We start from the raw sequence: 19,690 nt of genomic DNA on the forward strand, positions 1-19,690 counted from the left end.
GGGAGCAATTAGGGGTTAAGCCTCTTGCTCTATAGTGTCAAGATATTTTGCTAATGGCCTTGACCTTTTACTTTTTTAGACCCAATAGATAATCATTCTCTTCAGAATAGATCAATCAATCAACCATTGAATCTGATCATCTTTTTTTAAGTATATATTTCACTATAACAGACCCTCGACTCGATCCTCTGCAACGAAAACATGCATAAAAAATAACTTACTTAATAATGACTGTTATGCACATTTTAGAGAGCAACAGAGTGATTACTCGACTTGATAGCAAGTCTCTTTGCTTTACGAGGGGACTACTCCATAGTTAACTTAACACCTTTTTAATTTAAGAGAAATCGTTATTCTTGGCTTTCCTTTGGAATGTCTTCTACTTGAAGACCATTAACGGTTTCAAAGCCGCTTTATTGGCCTCCATCAAACTGCTGTCTGGTTTCAGAGTGGAGTTATCAGAGGGACCTAGCCTAGCGCCAACACACTACCTCACACTGCACACAGCTGGCTTTCATGCAGCCTCAACAGGCAGGAATTTGTCATCCAGCCTAATTCAGAGATAAACTCAGAAACTGGATGTTTTTGAGCTAGAAAGTCAGGTACACACAGTGGGCCTTTGATGGTTTGGCCCTGCTCCCTCTCTCTCCAGCTCCCTTTCTGGGAACGGTGAATGTGTGGGGGTTCTCATGCATGCGCTCCTCTCTTCCTGCCCGTCTGTGATGTTGAAAGGAGTGTGCGGTCATCAGAGAAGGAGACCAGGTTGTAAGTGAAGCCTAATTGAAAAGTGTCACAGTCGCTCGTGTGGATCTTGGGATCCATGTGGGTATGGCGTGGCTCCAATGGGGATCTCAGACTTCATGTGACAAGCCTGTGATGTCAGTCATCTATTACATCAGTTGTCTACGTATGTCACGTGCTTATACATTTATAGTTATACACATGAGATATGACTCCAAAGACAAAGTTTAGGATTAGGTTTCAGCCTCATCGGAGCCCCATTAGCATCGATTATGAAAAATATTAGTGGAGATACTTGTGTGGCAGTTTGCAGAAGAAATGTGGCGCGGATCGGTCCGGTGGTTTGCGAGATTATCCCCAGACACACAGACACTGTTATAGAAGTCCGCTAGACTCTTGCAGAGCAACAGTACGCCGTAAAAACCTGATGCAATAAATTAGCACCGAGACAAAAGAAAGAAATAACCCACCCAAACCTCACCTTGGCACGCATGCTCTGACGCTGCAGTGCTGGCCTAGGCCGCTTTCCCAGAGACGCGCTTATTTGGATTGGATTATAGAGTTCAGTTCATTATTAGACGCACCCAGAGGGTTCAGGCTGCAAAGCAGGCAAACATTCTCTTCGCTTTTTGTTGTTTCACTGGCAGCCTTCCGCAGCAGTGCAACGCCTCAACACTATTCCCAATAACTACAGGCACGGCTTTTGTTTTCACTCTTTAACTGAAACAGTAATTTGGATTCATGAATAATAGAGCAGCTTTCGGCAGCGCAAGAGGCTTTCAGCTATAACTTAGAACTTATATTGACGCATTTTAAGGGAGATTATTCTGCAGATAGACAGTAAATCAGGAGACGGGGCTAGGTGGAACAACAACTAAAATAACCAAACAAAAAACAGGGAACAAATTACATGCTGCTAGCCAGGTTTATGCACTGCATTCCTAAATGTTTTCACGTTCACGACACGTACTGTACACAGGTATAATTATACCTGTTAATAGCACATACAACATGTAAATCCTGGGCGGTCTAAGAGCTGGCTCTCAGCTCCCCAAATCGCCTTTGTCTTTTGTACTTTAATCCTAATTAATTCATTATTAACACTGGTTCACTCCTATGTATGTGTCATACTGAATTCCCCTCGTGGGATCAATGAAGCTCGATGTACATTCCAACCCAGAAACATATATTTTCAATGGTCGGATATATCTAAAATGTATTTAAAATTGATCATTTCTAGGGTTAGAGTTTGGACTAGGCATAAGACATGCTTATTGCAGTACAGAATCATAGTGTTCTCTCCATGTTCTTGTAGGTATCATCCGTCTTAGCGAAGGCTTCCACGATCGCTATCCAGTGGAAGACTACCTGGATTTATTTGACCTGGCAGCGTACCAAATCCAGGACCACCTGAACGCTAACTCCAGTGGAGCCTCCAGCCAGCGTAACATCATCATAGGTACATCTCCTTGTGGTGTAAGGATGGCCTAAATCAGTGGTTTTTATCCTTTTTCATATCAAAACTGAAAACTAAGTAATAAACTTCACATGAATGGGTCCATTTCATTTTACACAAGAGTAAAAGATCTATAAGGGTCCATTTGATTACCAACTCTTTTCCACCACCGACCGACACAACAACATCCGGGTATGAGACCACACATAGCAGTTTGTCATTGTAGCATGCAATTACGGATATTTGGCTCTTCAAAGTAAGTGTTACGCCCGATAAAACCTTGGCAGTACGCTATCGAGGGATTAATTAATGCTGGCGTGAGATAAATTGTTTTGACGTGCTCCATCAGAACTGGACCATAAGCTCACGATATAGAGGGTGAGGAACTGACATTTTCCCAGTATCCTGCCACGTGGTGACTAACATTTTGAGTCATTGTGCATAATATCTCTTTAATCTCAGCCCTATTAGTAGTCTAAATAGAACTGAAGACAGCTTCATAAAAGCCTTATAGACACTGGACCTCACTCTCAACCACTTATCCACTCCACTGCAGCGAATAATGGAAGCATTGTTTTTGCATTTCGGACAGCAATAATATCCGTGATGGGGCGGAGAAGTCTCACAAACCTCCTTCCTGTATCTTCATATCCTGCTCCTCTCAGCCCCCGCTGTCCTTCCATCTGTCTCCTTTGCCTTCATCCGAAAAACACAATCTTGAAGAATTGCCTGGCTGGAGACGAGAGAGAGAGGGAGGGAGGAAGAGAGAGAGAAAGAGAACAAAAGTGATTTAGAGCTTGCAACAGTCGCCTTTTCACGTTGGACGGAGCCGGTGCATTGAGCGTGGCTTAGCACACCGCCTTGTTTTTGTTTCCCCTCTTTAAATAAATAATCCATGTGAGCAGAGGGGAGTGTGCCAAAGCCCCTCTTAGTATTCACACCGTGCCCTGGGAGAGCCCAGCAAGGTGCCGGCCTTTGGCCAGAATCCTTGGCTTTCAAACGACCAGCCAAGAACCGAGTTGGTGGGAAATGCCAGAGGCACGCCGGCCTGGCTGGCCCATGCCATTTGTTTTGCCCTATTACAGCCTGTCCCCGTGGAGCCTTGTTAATGGACACGGAGGCGTGCAAAATAGACGTGATCACAGAAACAGGCCCCACAGGGTCCCCACGGCAGACATTCATATTGAGCGCGATAGTGTGATATTGTTTGGCTTCACATAACGGCAACAGTGGCGATCCTGTGTTCCTCGACACATTGTCGTCACAGAAAGGTATGCGACCCCTTTTCTCAAAGGAACTGGGGGACCGATAAGGCTTGTTGTTGGCCTTTCATCCCTAATACATCACAGCACCACTTCAGAGATGGGAGGATAATGAAGGCAGACGCAGCCCTAATGAGTCTTGGATAGCATTCCTCTCTCTGTCTGGAAATGTTCTGCTCTCAACTCTCAAGTCGTTTGAGAAATGACCTCCTTTGACTCATTACAGGCTATAAAAGCATGATGGACACGGCCGCAGTCCCCTTCCATAATTTGACTCACAGCCTCTGGGCGTTTACTGTTTTGTCTTCCTCCCAAAAGTTGTGTTCAAACGACCTCTGATCAGCGTCGTCCCTGCCACGGAGCCTATCCTCTTCATTCTACAGTACGTAGCGTGTATCCCACCCACGTTCCTGTTTGCATTCCAGAGGCTTTCACAGTGGCGAGCTAAAAATGGCGTGTTTTCCAAATCAAGCAGAGTGTGGGGGGCGAGAATGCATCGTTGTTAAATGAATACATAATAATTATGAACACGTATGCCTGCACAGGGTGCATGTGTTTGGTCCGACGCAGGCATTAGTGCCCGAACCTAAACCCTAATATCACATGGAAGCCACGGGTGAGTTTTATCCGACAATGCATGCGAGGAGCCACGGGTAAGACTTAACCGGCAACACATGTCAGGAGCCACGGGTGAGTCTTAACCAGCCACACAACGCATGTTGTTGGACTGTTGCATGTCGGACTGTTAGTACGTCGGACCAACGTATGTGCCCTGCCTGCACAGACCTTGACACGTGTGTGTGCGTGTGTGTGTGTGTGTGTGTGTGTGTGTGTGTGTACGACACATGTGCATTCCCAGGAGAAGCCAGTGCCTCCACCATGTGGGACAACAACGCCTGGGTCTATTTCTATGACAACACGACCGAGGGGGAGCCCCCGTTCCTCATCCAGGACTTTGTGCACGCCCTGCAGCCTGACGCCAGGTTCATCGTCATGCTCAGGGACCCGGTGGAGAGGTTAGAGGAAAAGCTCTTATCCCTTAGAATGTCTTGGAAACCAGACAAATCTGCCACAGGAAAAAAAAAAAGGTCTGGCACTCAGTTTGAATTACATTTCGCTCACCCCCAGAGTTGTGGGTGACAACTATTCAAAAGCAATACTTTTTCGCTGTGACATTGGAATCTGTTTGTAACCGCCCATCGAAAATGTATCTTCCACACCGAAGTTCCAGACTAATATGTACGCAGTGATATTGCCTGGCCATGCCAGGCTATATAATTATGCCATCTCTCCAGTGGTGTACAATTACTGAAATGTTTTACTTTTTAGGACTGAGGCCGATTCTAAAAAATATTTTCTGAAAAACTATTTTCTGAAAAACAAAAACCCCAAAAGGGGTTCCCGTCCTGAAGGGTAAAAACACCAAAAGGGTTTCCTGTATTTAATGGGTAAAAGTATCAATACTTCAAAGTAGAAATACTAATAGAAGTAAAAGTCTGCATCTCTTTCACTGCATGTCCACACCCAGATGACCTGCAGACTATGACCATAAAGCTTCATTCACACCAAAGAAGCTAGCTTCTGCTTTAGCTTCGTGGTCCCATGTTATCTCTATGCAGAGCAGCTTCTCCGGTCTGAACGGACCTTAAGACTACTGTATGGTCATAGTCCACTTAATCTGAGGCCTAACAACCACAATCTGAGGCCATTAGAGACTGACTCCACTGTGGGGAGTTGTGTGAAGGGTTATTATTGGGGCTTTCCACGACAGTGGACCTTGAATCAGCAGTAATAGAACAGCCCTTCAAAAAGCTACAGGGACTGGTAGCTCAGCCAGTTAGTACAACAACAACAACCCATTATGCTCCCTGTGAGTGCAGCAGGGCCAGAGTTATTATAGACTCCAGGCCACATCTAGTCTGGACTGTTGCTTTCTTATCTTCCTATCGTTTATGTTTATGTTTATTAAAGGATCCCCGTTAGAGCACATGCAGGAAGCCTCTAGTCTTCCTGGGGTCCTGAATAAAGCAAATACAAACTAAGAATACAAATTAAAATAAAGAAACAAGAACAATAACACAAAAAAAAAGAATACAAATCTCGCAGTAAACAAATACACAAATCACAGATTGGCAAGGTATCTCTTGAGTGTGTTTGAGACCATTTTATTTTCTCTATCTCTCTGACCTGATCTGAACTAAAGCAAATGCCGAAAGGAATAAACAAAACAAAAGTGTATTATAGGTCATTAGCTACACAAGTTGACATTCAATTGTGCATAAAACTGAAAGGTAATGACAAGTGGGATTACACACAGCTACACAAGCAACCTGTGTATCTGAAAGGCGGCAGACCATGCCAGTTTTCCTTTTTTCTTAAACCTGGGTTTTCTGAATAACAAAATTAGCCCCAGGTAAGAGACCTGTGCGTGTGTGACAATCCCGATGAGATGTGGCAAAAAGCAATCAGCAATCGGCTGAAAGGTTTTGATGCCTCTCTTGACTTTTTTCAGTTTCTGTTTTTCTTTGCTCTGCTTGAAGCAAACATGATTGGGGCACATAACGTTAAATTAAGTATGTATCATGTCTTCCTGACCAAATCACCCAAAACCGAGTTATTTCCAAATCTAGCATGCTCACTTGGCACCTCTCCCATACAATTTTGATTGATTGATTCTTTTTTTATTATTCTTTTTTGCTACTCTGCCTATATTGATAGATACAAGTGAAGATCGAGAGAGAGAAGGGGAGACATGCAGCAAAGGCCGTCGACGTCATGAACTAGACTCGTACACACAACGTGCACGCTGTCAGGCTAGACTAGAGCCTACAATATAGGCTCTAGTCTAGCCTGACAGCACGTCTGACAGGTGCATGCCACATATTAGGTGGCATGCACCTGGACCACTAGGCCAGGGGCGCCCGATTGATTGATTGAGCACAATAGCACTTCCACAAACATACAGTAGCCTACACAAAGATATCACATGGATGGAGGATACAAATACAAGAAAGCCCCTAAGACTTATTTCCGTTGTGGATTGGGGCCAGCTTTGCCAATCATTGGCAATATTAACTGCAACATTTGATTAGAGTTTGGTCAAAAGATCAGACAATGAGGCCCAATTCAGCGTTGGTGAACTGGGCCTTGTTCGTGAAAATGTGAATACATTTCTGCTGTGCAGACTTTTTGTATGTGCACAACATTTTCTTTTGAATTAAATAAACAGATAGACACTTTACACAAAATAATGTATATGGTGACACTGAGAAGCTGATGTTTTTATTTCTATGAATAGTTTTCTATGAATAGCATCATTAAGCCCTTCCACGGGCACACTTCGGCCACGTTGAACAGGGTTAGGAAACTGCCAAAAATACAAGAATGGGCACAATTTAATAAATGGTTTCGTGCCAACCTGTGAGCAGATGGAAAGGCAATTGAAACTGTTATTAGCCATTCTCAGAACCATAGTAAAGCCTCAATAGACTCTGTGAGTGCATGTGTGCGTGTGCATTCGTCTCTGTTCGTGGCCGAAAGCCAGCAAGGGATTCCCTTAAACGGGCATTCATTTGCAGCCCAATCTTGATTCGTTACAACGGTGAATGTCTGAACATGCGCTCCTTAATTGCCTTTGTCAAATGGCAATCTGTGCAAGCAAGCCCAACAGAAGAATTCTAGACGAGGAATGAATTGTATGCTCAATTAGTTTAACTGTGCAGTGTTTATTACTTGAGACTTGTTTACAGCTGAGGCACTTTTTTTACAATCTCTTTGTATTTCAACAATATCTATTTCATACAATCAGTTCTGAATCAAATACTATGTTGACTGAACTAAAAGGTTTGCACTGATCATAGCGCATATCTATTCTACACCAATATACAGTCAACAATCATACAGTCGAGATATGCCATTTACCCCTTAAATATGACCAATTATTATTATTACTTTTTACCTTGACCTCGATTGTGACCAGAAAGTTAAATAATCTAAAAAATTAACCACATAATCCCAATATACTTTAATGGTGAAAATAGTCGATCTACAAACTCACATCGCTTGTTTTACAAGCTTGTAAATCGTGATGTCACTCCCAATGTCACATGTCACTCCCAAGCCCCCAGTAAGGCTAGCCAACGTTGAACCTGCCACTACCTACTGGCGAAAAGTGGAACTGCAGCACGTTCATGGAGGTGGACTGACGTTCAGTGACATGTGCGTAACGTGCGTCATCCCGGACCTCAATTTTGAGGTCCGGGCTGCTCTTCCGCTCGCCATTGAGTTATAATGGTACTTCCGGCAGTCTTCCGGGTGCTTCGAAACGCCACTGAGCAACTTCTATGGCCACTCCCCATCTCTCTCCCCATTTCCTGTTAGTCTACTGTCTTATCAATAAAGGCATGAAAGCCCCAATAGAAATCTTTAAAAAAGAATGAATGAAAGTCCAATTAGAAATCTTAAAAAAATAATGAATGTATTCGGGACATGAAGAAGATGCTGAAGAATTCCACTTAATGTCATGAAAATCCTAGTGATTTGGCTCAGTGACATCCAACTAGGATATTGATCTGAGAGAGGATTAGTGATATCTGAAATAACATCTGAGATTTAATCTGAGTGTTTATTTTCTCCTCCTTGAAACACTTGACAGGTTTAACAACATCAGAGCATTTTCCGATGTTGGAATCCAGTCACAGATCACACACAAAAATGTAATTTAAATTAGTTTATCTGGCGTGCTGTTACACCACATGGCAAGCCTCGCCCACCTCGTATCCACACAAATGAAAACAAGCACAAAGAATGATACTCTAAGTAGGATTTGACACAGTTCAGTTGCGACTAGATGGCGTTGTGCAACAACTAATACTGTGGGCTTTTAACAACACAGAACCCTTTGCTGTCTTGCAGGCTCTACTCTGATTACCTATACTTCGGCATTGCCAACAAGTCTGCAGAGGATTTCCACGAGAAGGTGTCGGAATCTCTGCAGCTGTTCGAGGGATGCCTCACGGAGTACACCATGCGCTCCTGTGTGTACAACACTACTCTCAACAATGCCATGCCAGTGAGTGCACCCACCCTCTTGCTTTTGTCTCACAAAGCTGCATAGGCCCACCGTTCATCAAGTAGTGCTTAAGCACACAGACAGAGAGAGAGAGAGAGAGTCAGATGGAAGAGGAGGACAGAGTGAAAACCCCTGTCTTTGTTAGCGCACGGCCGCACGCTAAAGCTTGTACTCTATGAAAAGAGTTGGCCGCTCTGTTAAAATCACAGTCACACTAGTACCCCAGAGCCACTCTTTGCACAAGAAAGCAAGAAAGCTCATGCAAGCATGAGCGGCATGGAGACTTGCTTCTCATGGTCATTCTCACTCAGTCGCACGCAGACACAGTCCCACACTCAGTACCAGTCAGTATCTGGGCCTTAGGCCAACGCTTTCCACAGTTGTCCTTAGGCAAAGTGGCTGAGCGAGGGAAGAAGGGAGGAAGGTGCCAACCCCCCCCCCCCACACACACACACACAACCATCTCCTCCTCCTCCTCCTCTTCCAGTCAGTCCTCCTCTCTGCTGGCCCTCTCCGCCTGCCAGCGAGGATGTTTATTGTCCCTCCGGGAGTATGCTGCTCATTCTCCCTTCCTGACTTAATTGTCCATTCACTAATATCTTCCCTGACTTATTAGACCATATGAGATGCATTACAGCCCGTCTGCGGAGCTGCGTCTAATGCCCGCGCACGCTCCGTGGAGGTTTTAATAGGAAGATGAGAGGCGAGGTCGAACAAAGACAAATAGACAGCGGGGAAAGAGATGCATGATTGGCCTTTATAGTGTTGTGCCATATTGTTATACGGCAAAAAGGGAGAGCTCGTTTAGCTCTCTGGTCATCATATTATTCTGAATAACGCTTTTAGTTTAAGCCAAAACAGCAGAGAGAGGCTACAAAGAAAAGGCCCAACACGCTGTGTTTCATCCTAATTACAGTCAATTACACTCCAGTCTCTCTGCAGAGGCTGCGGGCGTCTCGGTGCTCATGTGCTATACGCAGCTTATAGAGAAATCTATAAAAGCCATTCCAACTGCCCAGATTCTCATAATACCTCAGTCTTATAGACAATCAGGAGATCAATGGTTAATTTAGAATGAAATTGGAAAATTTAGAATCAAGTCTGCCAACGCGGGGGTTGCCTTGCTCAGGGGCACCATGCTCAAAGCCTGAGATCTATTTCAGCTTTCTTACAGCCAGGATCGGGACCTCGAAAGATCCACTCTTTACACTTTATGATTAAGATTGACACTCCCGATTGCACTGTGTGGAGATGAATGATACGGCTATTGAAACTGCTCTCTCCCCCAACCTGGTGTCCCTATTTTGTGCAAATCATAATAGGTGAACATGAACAATATAGGTTTGCAACAATGTTCACATTTTTCAAAAATAGAGAAAATAGCAGATATACAAGCTCACAATGTCATACAACAACGATTATTGGGTTTAAGTGGTTAAAATGGTGTTTGAACTTTGAACTATTGAATTTGTACTTGTGTCTTTCTTTGCGCTAGGGAGAACATTTCCTGGACATAAATGTAGTATGTCATATTGATTCTCTCATTCTGTGTCTGCAGGTCAGACTGCAGGTTGGCCTGTACATTGTGTACATAATGGACTGGCTGACGGTCTTTAGCAGGGATCAGATTCTGGTGCTGCGCCTGGAAGACCACGCCTCCAACAGGAAATACACAATGCACAAAGTCTTCAATTTCCTTAACCTGGGTGAGTGTGCAAAACATTCAACCGATAATCACCAGTATGTTATTATCTGGACCATGCAATGAAGGCAACATGGACATTTTCACAAACTGCACACTATTTTTCCCAAGGGCTCAAACAAATGGCTGAACTCAATTCTGCATAATCTTAATTTAATGAATGAACGAATGAATCTCCTTTGACGAATGATTCTACTTTGTATGTGCCGTATAAGTTTTGCTTCCTATGCAGGAGACTGTGGTTAAGAGTCCAGTTACACTAGCAGTCATTCTGTAGGCGCACCGATCAATATGAGGCCAGGCAGGTAGTAACAGGCGTAGGCAATAATGCCCCTAGTCTGTCTATGTATATACGACTGCTCCAATAGCAGAGGAATACAATAAATGAGTTGTAATGATTTGTTTCGCTGCTGTCCCCTTAGGCTATCAAGGAGCATGATCTGAATCTTTCAGCTCCCAAAGCAGATCAATTATTGGCAAACCATTAAGCTGTCTTTAGTGTTTAACCCATGTGCCATCCTGTGAACCTTAGCAAAGTCGCTTAGTCTGCACTCAAAAGCCACTCTCCCTAACCTCCTCTGCACACTTTGGCCTGTCTCAGCAGAAAAGGTTCCTCCTAAACTGGTGAAGGAAATAGCTTTTAGTTAGAGTCTAGAGAGAGAGAGAGAGAGAGAGAGAGAGAGATTACATCAGGGGTGGGCAGCCATGTCTTTACAATCGATCGGCTGATCCCAAGGGGCTTTTTGGTCGATCGCGCACGGGTTTGTGTGCACGCGCGCGTGTGTGTGTATGTTGGCAGTGCCCTCTGCCTGCTGTGACAGCCGTTCACTCCGTAGTTGAAGTGCCCTAAAGCTCAGTGTTCAGAGCAGTGGTGTGATCATCTGAAATGAATTGGAAGTGAACAGATGCTGATGCAGTGTATTATTGAACAGGCTGTTGCACTTATTCTGATCTATATATCCATGGACCAGCTCTGGAATGATCGTTATGGGTGAAAATGTAAAAAAGAAAAGAAAATGATTATTAATATTATTTGTAGTAGGCTATGTGGTCTATTTCCCACCACGCTATAGCCCACCTTTGTATGACGAAATATATAAATAAATACAAATATAAATCAAGTACTTAATGTGTTCAAAAGAATGCTTTGAGAGAGTACACAAAGCATGAGTTTTGCACGAAAATACTCCTTGGGCTAAATTCGGCCATAGCCACTTACCCAAATGTGCCAAACTAATGCTTGCAATGGATTCAGAATCTTGAAAACCCCCTAGTTGTCACATGCTACTTCAAGTATAATGAATATGTTTTGCCTTATATTGGTTGATAATGGTACCCAAATTTTCAGCAGCTGTCACAAAGTTTCCCAAGGGAGTTGGGTTGGAACAAATCTTTCTGTGATTTTGCAGATTTGCCACAACTTAAGCTAACTTTACCTAACTAACAGATTGGTTAATGTTTTATTCATTTAAAAAAAAGGTTCCAGATGGCCGCTTTAACAACCTTTCTACATGGGAGTCCCAATTACCGGCCATGTCATTATGCACCAAAATGTACCCAGATTTAGATGAGTGTCACGCAGAAGTAGCGAAAACAGCCAATATCACTTTTTCTAAGTGAAAGTGTGTCTGTGAGTTTACATTTGGGAGCATCACTTTGGACTCTTTTTTATTTTACATTGTTGGCACCTTTTGTCCTTTTTAGCAACCAACCTAGTGTCTTTTGGTTGTTTTACAGCCTCTTTTTAAAATGTTATAAGTATTGAACCAATGAAAAGTATTAAGAGCGTTACTAAACAATAACTACATTGGATACATTCTTTCCATTTCCTGAAAAGTAACCGTTGTTGGACATATGTTTCCGTTCGACAGCAACGAATATGAAATTGTTTGTCTGTTGTTCTACACTCCAGGGCCAGTGACGGAGCAGAATAATTAGCTTGTTCAAATGTCATCAACCCATAACAACCAGTAGGTTCCTTATCAAGGCTGTCCGACTATTACTAACCCTAGCCCTAAATCTAACCCTAACTCTATCCCTAACCCTAACCTCAGTCTTAACCGGCCAAGGAAGTAAACATAAAGCGAAGTTGTTGTGTAGCGGCAGTTTCGCGATGTTTTCGCTTCGGTGGCAGTAAATTCACCTCTTTGTTTCCCAGTCGCAGGATTAGGAAAGTAGGCTCCAGTACAGCCTACTTGATCCATTGCATGGTCTTGAGGAGTATAATCTATTATGGGTTGATAACATTCAAAGCAGGTGGAATAATTGATTGTTTGTGTTTGTTTGTTTGTGTTCTACAGGGCCAGTGACGGAGCAGAAGGAGGCAGAGATCACTCACAGCCCGGCCTCCAACACCAGGCGACTGGCCGACAAGAACCTGGGCCCCATGCTGCCCATCACCAAGGAGATCCTGAGGGACTTCTACGCGCCCTTCAACCAGAAGCTGGCTAAAGTCCTGCGCAACGACTCCTTCCGCTGGGAGAACCATTCAAAGCACATTTAAATGCCACGGTTTATACACGTGGTTATGTGCACCATGTCACACAACTAAGTAAATGGTAAATGGTAAATGGTGCATAGCGCTTTTATCCAAAGCACTTCACATAGATTGTGCATTACATTCACCCATTCACACACCGATGGCGGAGGAAACCATGCAAGGCACCAACCTGCACATCAGGAACAATTAGGGGTTCAGTGTCTTGCTCAAGGACACTTTGACAGCAACTCTAAGTATGAATCATAAACGACTGTCTTGTGCTCAGAACGAGGAGGAAGATGAAGGAGACGATGAAGAAAGGGGGGTCGGGGGGAAAGAAACCACTGACGCATCAATCGGCCATTATTATTATTTTATTGTTTTTGTTTCATCTCTATAAAGTGCCCATGAAAATCGATGTTATTTAAATTATTTTTTTAAGTTATATTAAAAAAGTGGAGATGAATCGAATCTAGAACAACGGACAAAATAGCACAACTGGGTTTGTTCCAATGATTTTCTTTGTGTGTGAGTGTGTGTGCGCGAGCGTGCGTGAGTGTGTGTGTGTGTGTGTGAGAAATTGATCCTTTTCTGTGACCAGATGTATAAAATAAAACAGTGGGTTCAAAGCGTTAAGACTCCTGTGTTGTCTGGCTTGGTTTGATGTGTTTCAGTTCAAACATGTGTAAGGAGGAGGTCATACTGTGATCCACTTCACTTGGTGGATAATTGTCTCCACCAGGACGAAGGCATGGGGAGAGAGTATGTTTTGTTGTCTCCACCAGGACGAAGGCATGGGGAGAGAGTATGTTTTGTTGTCTCCACCAGGACGAAGGCATGGGGAGAGAGTATGTTTTGTTGTCTCCACCAGGCCGAAGGCATGGGGAGAGAGTATGTTTTGTTGTCTCCACCAGGCCGAAGGCATGGGGAGAGAGTATGTTTTGTTGTCTCCACCAGGCCGAAGGCATGGGGAGAGAGTATGTTTTGTTGTCTCCACCAGGACGAAGGCATGGGGAGAGAGTATGTTTTGTTGTCTCCACCAGGACGAAGGCATGGGGAGAGAGTATGTTTTGTTGTCTCCACCAGGCCGAAGGCATGGGGAGAGAGTATGTTTTGTTGTCTCCACCAGGACGAAGGCATGGGGAGAGAGTATGTTTTGTTGTCTCCACCAGGCCGAAGGCATGGGGAGAGAGTATGTTTTGTTGTCTCCACCAGGCCGAAGGCATGGGGAGAGAGTATGTTTTGTTGTCTCCACCAGGCCGAAGGCATGGGGAGAGAGTATGTTTTGTTGTCTCCACCAGGCCGAAGGCATGGGGAGAGAGTATGTTTTGTTGTCTCCACCAGGACGAAGGCATGGGGAGAGAGTATGTTTTGTTGTCTCCACCAGGCCGAAGGCATGGGGAGAGAGTATGTTTTGTTGTCTCCACCAGGCCGAAGGCATGGGGAGAGAGTATGTTTTGTTGTCTCCACCAGGACGAAGGCATGGGGAGAGAGTATGTTTTGTTGTCTCCACCAGGCCGAAGGCATGGGGAGTGAGTATGTTTTGTTGTCTCAACCAGGCCAAAGGCATGGGGAGAGAGTATGTTTTGTTGTCTCCACCAGGCCGAAGGCATGGGGAGAGAGTATGTTTTGTTGTCTCCACCAGGCCGAAGGCATGGGGAGAGAGTATGTTTTGTTGTCTCCACCAGGCCGAAGGCATGGGGAGAGAGTATGTTTTGTTGTCTCCACCAGGCCGAAGGCATGGGGAGAGAGTATGTTTTGTTGTCTCCACCAGGCCGAAGGCATGGGGAGAGAGTATGTTTTGTTGTCTCCACCAGGACGAAGGCATGGGGAGAGAGTATGTTTTGTTGTCTCCACCAGGACGAAGGCATGGGGAGAGAGTATGTTTTGTTGTCTCCACCAGGCCGAAGGCATGGGGAGAGAGTATGTTTTGTTGTCTCCACCAGGCCGAAGGCATGGGGAGAGAGTATGTTTTGTTGTCTCCACCAGGCCGAAGGCATGGGGAGAGAGTATGTTTTGTTGTCTCCACCAGGCCGAAGGCATGGGGAGAGAGTATGTTTTGTTGTCTCCACCAGGCCGAAGGCATGGGGAGAGAGTATGTTTTGTTGTCTCCACCAGGCCGAAGGCATGGGGAGAGAGTATGTTTTGCACTCTGTCCGTGTGTGTGGCCGTCCATGTGTGTGTGTCTGTCCGTCCGTCCGTTACCAGCTAATCTCCAGCACCGTTAACCCGGTCAATGCCAAACTTTGCACAAACACTCCCTGGATGCCAACAATGACATTTTCCAGAACGGCCTGTTATAGCGCCACCAGTAGGCGGTCTTTTATATTACTCCTCCAGATTTTGTCCAAAGATCTTGCAAATTCTTACACTGTATCTCTATAGTCATGTGCTCAAGACGGATCTGTCTGATATTTCAGATTCCATCCGAATTGGCTAACATTGGCTTTCAAAGTTTGCAGGATTGGCCGTTTTGGGAAAAAAATGCCTCAAATTGGCCTGTTATAGCACCACCAACAGGTGGATTTTTGCAAACACATTTTTGGAAAAAAAGGCCTCAAATCATTCAATAGAGCACCGAAGTCTGACGTCAATATCGGTACGGGTTCATACATGTACTTTTTATTTGCATTGTAATCCCCATAAGGGGATTTTAGATCGCCTCATAAGAACTGTGTTTGAAAAATAAACCGATCACCCTGGCCTTTTCACTCATATGTCATTCCGGCCATTACACTCATATGGATATGAAGAATCAACTGACTGAGAGAAAACGCTATTGTTACTGCTACTGAATTAGTACATTTTTCGCTAGAAACAGACTGTATCATGACTTGAGTGACTGACTGTCGCAAGCGATACAGAGACACCTCCCTGACAATAAGGACAGCTTGCTTATTTTTGGACCACAATGCTTATATCAAACGATTTTAAGATACCATGTTATTCTCCATAGAGAAATTACTTCCGTGAACCAGGCAGAACCAGGGGATGAGGCGCTCTATTGCCATCAAAGGAACAAATGGCACCCTTTTCACATTGGCCTATTATAGCGCCATCAGGAGGCTACAACCTGACCTGGCCTGGTGGAGACCTGTGCCCCGAGGGGCACTATTTCTAGTTTCCCTCTTCTATTGTTCTTCAATCTCACATTCATTAAAAACTAAAAAGTCTGGCTCAAGGACTGCACAGTTGTACCTCATTTAATCTCTCTCTTATTACTCTCTCTCTGTGTGTGTGCGTGTGCGTGTGTGTGTGTGTGCGCGCGTCTGTCTGTCTGTCTGTCTCTTCAAATTGTTTCCAGTTTTATATCATTTAGCAGCAATGGTATCAAAAATAAGATAGAAATGAAGGACACTACAGTATCATGTAATGATTCTATTCTATGTTCTGCTTATTGAGGTTTTTTTTTTTTTTAATTTTTTTTTTTTTTTACGCGCTCCCAATAAAAGTACAAGTGAATGTATAACTATATAAGCCTAATACAAAGTGTGAAAACAACAAAACAGTCTACACATCACTGAAGCATACCTGATGGGTAGCAGTGTTTTGTATACCAACACCGCCATCTACTGGTGGATGTGCTTATTGGCAATATAAAAATGTCATGCACAAGACACTAGGCTAGACTATTATGGGGTACTAGAATGCTATCTCTCACAGATGAGAAGAGTACACACACTGAAATCAGTGATGTAAAGATTAGTAGAAGTACATGCACTCTCAAGTTTATACTTTATACTTCTACTCCACTACTCAAAGGCAAATATTGTACTTAGAGTCTAGTTTCAAGCACTCACCTGGTAGGATAGATGAGGCTGCTCCACCTGGTAGGACAGACGAGTCTGCTCCATCCGATTGAGCTGGAAGAAATAAGTGTTGAAATTAAATTAAAACACAAAAGCTAATACATGCTAATTAAGTTTGACTACCAAACTAACGACAATAAACACACCAAACAACAACACAACAACACTGAGAAGCTGATACAGTCTAATAAATGAGTAATATGTACAGTCTAAGAAGCCATATTGTTTGCACAGTGTATAGGGAGGGACGTGGAACACACATTCTGTGCATATCGCTATAGGCTAGAATGAAGTCATATCGCAAGAATGCTACAGACACACTAAATCATGTGCGTTATAATTAAGTCACTGATATGAAGCTGCCTGTCAACGAGCTGTGTGTGTGTGTGTGTGTGTGTGTGTGTGTGTGTGTGTGTGTGTGTGCCTAATTGTTGCCACAGTTCCAGGTACTGATTGTGCCAGTGGATTCGGAGGATTCTTCTCAGGCAGGTGTTTATGAAAGTCTGGATTTAGTTGTTCTCAGTGTGTGTGTGTGTGTGTGTGTGTGTGTGTGTGTGTGTGTGTGTGTGTGTGTGTGTGTGAAGAAGCAGCTTATTTTCTTTCAGCATCTCTTCTGCAGATGAAGGTAAAATGTCTCTTATCTTCTAGTGGCTGTATAATGGCTGTATAATGACTATAGATGTGTGAAATACTTAATGAGTTAATGACTAAGTTGTTCTTTCTAAATCCTGCACTGTACGTCGAAAAAGATGGTTGGCTGATAACATGACCTTTTAGATTAGAATAGGTTAAAAAATAAGACAAACTAGAAAAAGTGCCCTTCTGGGCACAAGTCTCCACCAGGAGGATAGGAGTGTGTGTGTGATGTTTGGCAAAATGTTTAGGAGCAATATAAACGTGTGTGTGTGGGTGCGTGCGCGTGTGCGCGTGTGCGCGTGTGTGCGTGTGTGCGTGTGTGTGTGTGTGTGTGTGTGTGTGTGACGCGGCTTGGCCTGTTGTAGCGCCACCATGAGGCTGATTTGAAAACTGTCAAGTGGCATTTCTTCCAAAGCCTAGTGGGAATATGCATCTAATAAAGGCCAGAATTATTACAACATAGGTATGAAACATTTATTCAAGTACCACAAAGTGTCACAGCATCTGACTATTTTTAGATTTGTATAGCCTCTTTACGATTACAAAGACTAAAATCTGATATTTATTTGTTTTTTGATCAATGTAAAAAAACACAATTCAATTGTTAATCACATTTCTTTGTGTGACAAGTGTGTGTACATGGATAAAAGGAAATGTTCATGGTTTGACAGAAATGTGCTGGAACCGAAAATTACAATAGACGGTAAGGCATAAAATGTAAACCTTCATAAAACGAAATAATTAAATAATTAAACAGACTCTTAGGTTAGGTTTAGGTGTGCTGCCCCCTGTGGGAGGTTAAGTTAGGGTGAGGGTTTGAGATGGTTAACATCGGTAGACAACTTGACTGCGTGTGTACGCATAACAAAACCATGATGCTTCTATGCAACAATTGGTATGAAAAACATCATTGAAGCTGAGAAGGGCCATGCCAGTGTCGGCTATGGGGAATGTGGTTGACACGCACTGTAGAAGATGAGTTCAGATATGTCCCAGTGCCACTGTCTGCTATTTTGTTTAAAGCTGCTCAAGCAGACTGAAATTATGAAACCTTTTAATTAATTGTCTGGTTTGGGTGTTATTTTGTGGATTTTGAGGAATAAAGTGCATGCTATTCTTGTGTGATCCTCAATACAGGATTTAATATATCCAGACTAAAAGTATTAGTATTGCCGCTACCACCAATAACCATGATAGTACAGCAGCTACGTATCTGCACCCAGGGACATCACTATGCAACATGCAAAACAATTGATCAATGATATTACCAGAACACAAATGTATAGCCTACAGTACTAATTGACTCTTGACGTGTCATAGTGTCTACTCTATTCCACTGCGCTACACATTTTAAGTCATTTATCAAAACGTATAGTTACAGTAGCTATATAGTTACCCAACTTACCCAGCAAGACTGGGAAGTTATCCACTGTATACTGGCAGGTGGCCGTCCTGAGACATGGCATTATACTGTATGTGGCATAATGCAAGTATATTCCATGTTTGGGATTTCAATAAATGGGTCTTATACAGTAAGTACAGTTGCAGTCCGAGAAAGGGACACTTGGCTACAAAGGTGAATGGGTGTGCAGTGTACGTCATATTAGGTTATTGCAGATGGCCTTTCAGGACAGTGTTACTTGGAGACATGAGGAGACACGAAGTTCTACAAGCTAAACTAGTTTTGCATTTGTCAACGTAGCTATAAATAGAGTCAATTAAGGTGTGGTACTGTAATTACAGATCAGTTCCCACGTCGCTTGCAGAAACGTTTACAGACAAAGAAGGACGGACAGAAGTTAAAAAAAATCCGGTGGAAAAAAATCTTTGTGCGTCCACTAAGGAAAGTAGGCTTTCTAATAATACAAGCCGCCTCTTTATATTTTCACAACAGAGGAGAGGCTGGTCTGCATTTCATGCGAGGGCAGGAAGACAACAGTCCCATAGCCTTAATGCACACGGGCAATGTAGCATAAGCCTTCTTCTGGGCAGTGGATGTGTGTTTGTGAATGTGAGGTATTCACCAGACATTCACCAGCACACAGTCTGGGATATCACTTCACCATAGGCCAGGGATATACAATATGTTTCGTGTCCCCCACATGTGCATCTTGTTGTGTAGTACCAAGCTCACCTTGTGCCATATACACCTAGTATTCAACAATCGACACACGTAAAGCGCAAGTTACATGCATTTAAAATTTGTTTATAATACTTAATATCATATTGTATATGTCCCTCAAGCTTATTTCTAATGGTTTGAGCCTCAATCACCACGCTGATATCGCTGTTTTAGTTGCAGTACCACCATGTCCTCAATTGCGCCCCCGGTTTAATGCAAATAAGTATGCAAATTATTTTCACCCTCCCACATCCGGTTTAATTAATTATTGGACATATATAAAACACCATGTCACACTGAAAAAAGACCAACCCTTACTGGTTGGTCTTGGATTTTGACAATCACACCTGATACAAATATAGTTCAATGCCCCTGCTGACAGGTGGCTTTGGCCCAGCTCGACGCGGCGCCC

At 43.5% G+C, this 19,690-nt stretch overlaps 1 protein-coding gene across 1 annotated transcript in view; it reads left to right on the forward strand.

Annotated features, from left to right (window-relative positions):
• The window catches only part of LOC308332917 (carbohydrate sulfotransferase 15-like), a 49,415-nt gene extending 36,072 nt beyond the window's left edge, over nt 1–13,343 (forward strand). Inside the window, exons 4-8 of the mRNA XM_080789058.1 lie at nt 2,057–2,200; nt 4,319–4,475; nt 8,374–8,530; nt 10,089–10,236; nt 12,533–13,343. Of these exons, the coding sequence (XP_080645184.1) occupies nt 2,057–2,200; nt 4,319–4,475; nt 8,374–8,530; nt 10,089–10,236; nt 12,533–12,735 (809 nt within the window). The 3' untranslated portion in view covers nt 12,736–13,343. The remainder of the gene's footprint in view (nt 1–2,056; nt 2,201–4,318; nt 4,476–8,373; nt 8,531–10,088; nt 10,237–12,532) is intronic.
• The last annotated feature ends 6,347 nt before the right edge of the window (nt 13,344–19,690 follow it).

The sequence above is a fragment of the Protomyctophum bolini genome, assembly GCF_963924005.1.
Source record: "Protomyctophum bolini genome assembly, chromosome: 18".
NCBI classification, from domain to species: Eukaryota; Metazoa; Chordata; class Actinopteri; order Myctophiformes; family Myctophidae; genus Protomyctophum; species Protomyctophum bolini.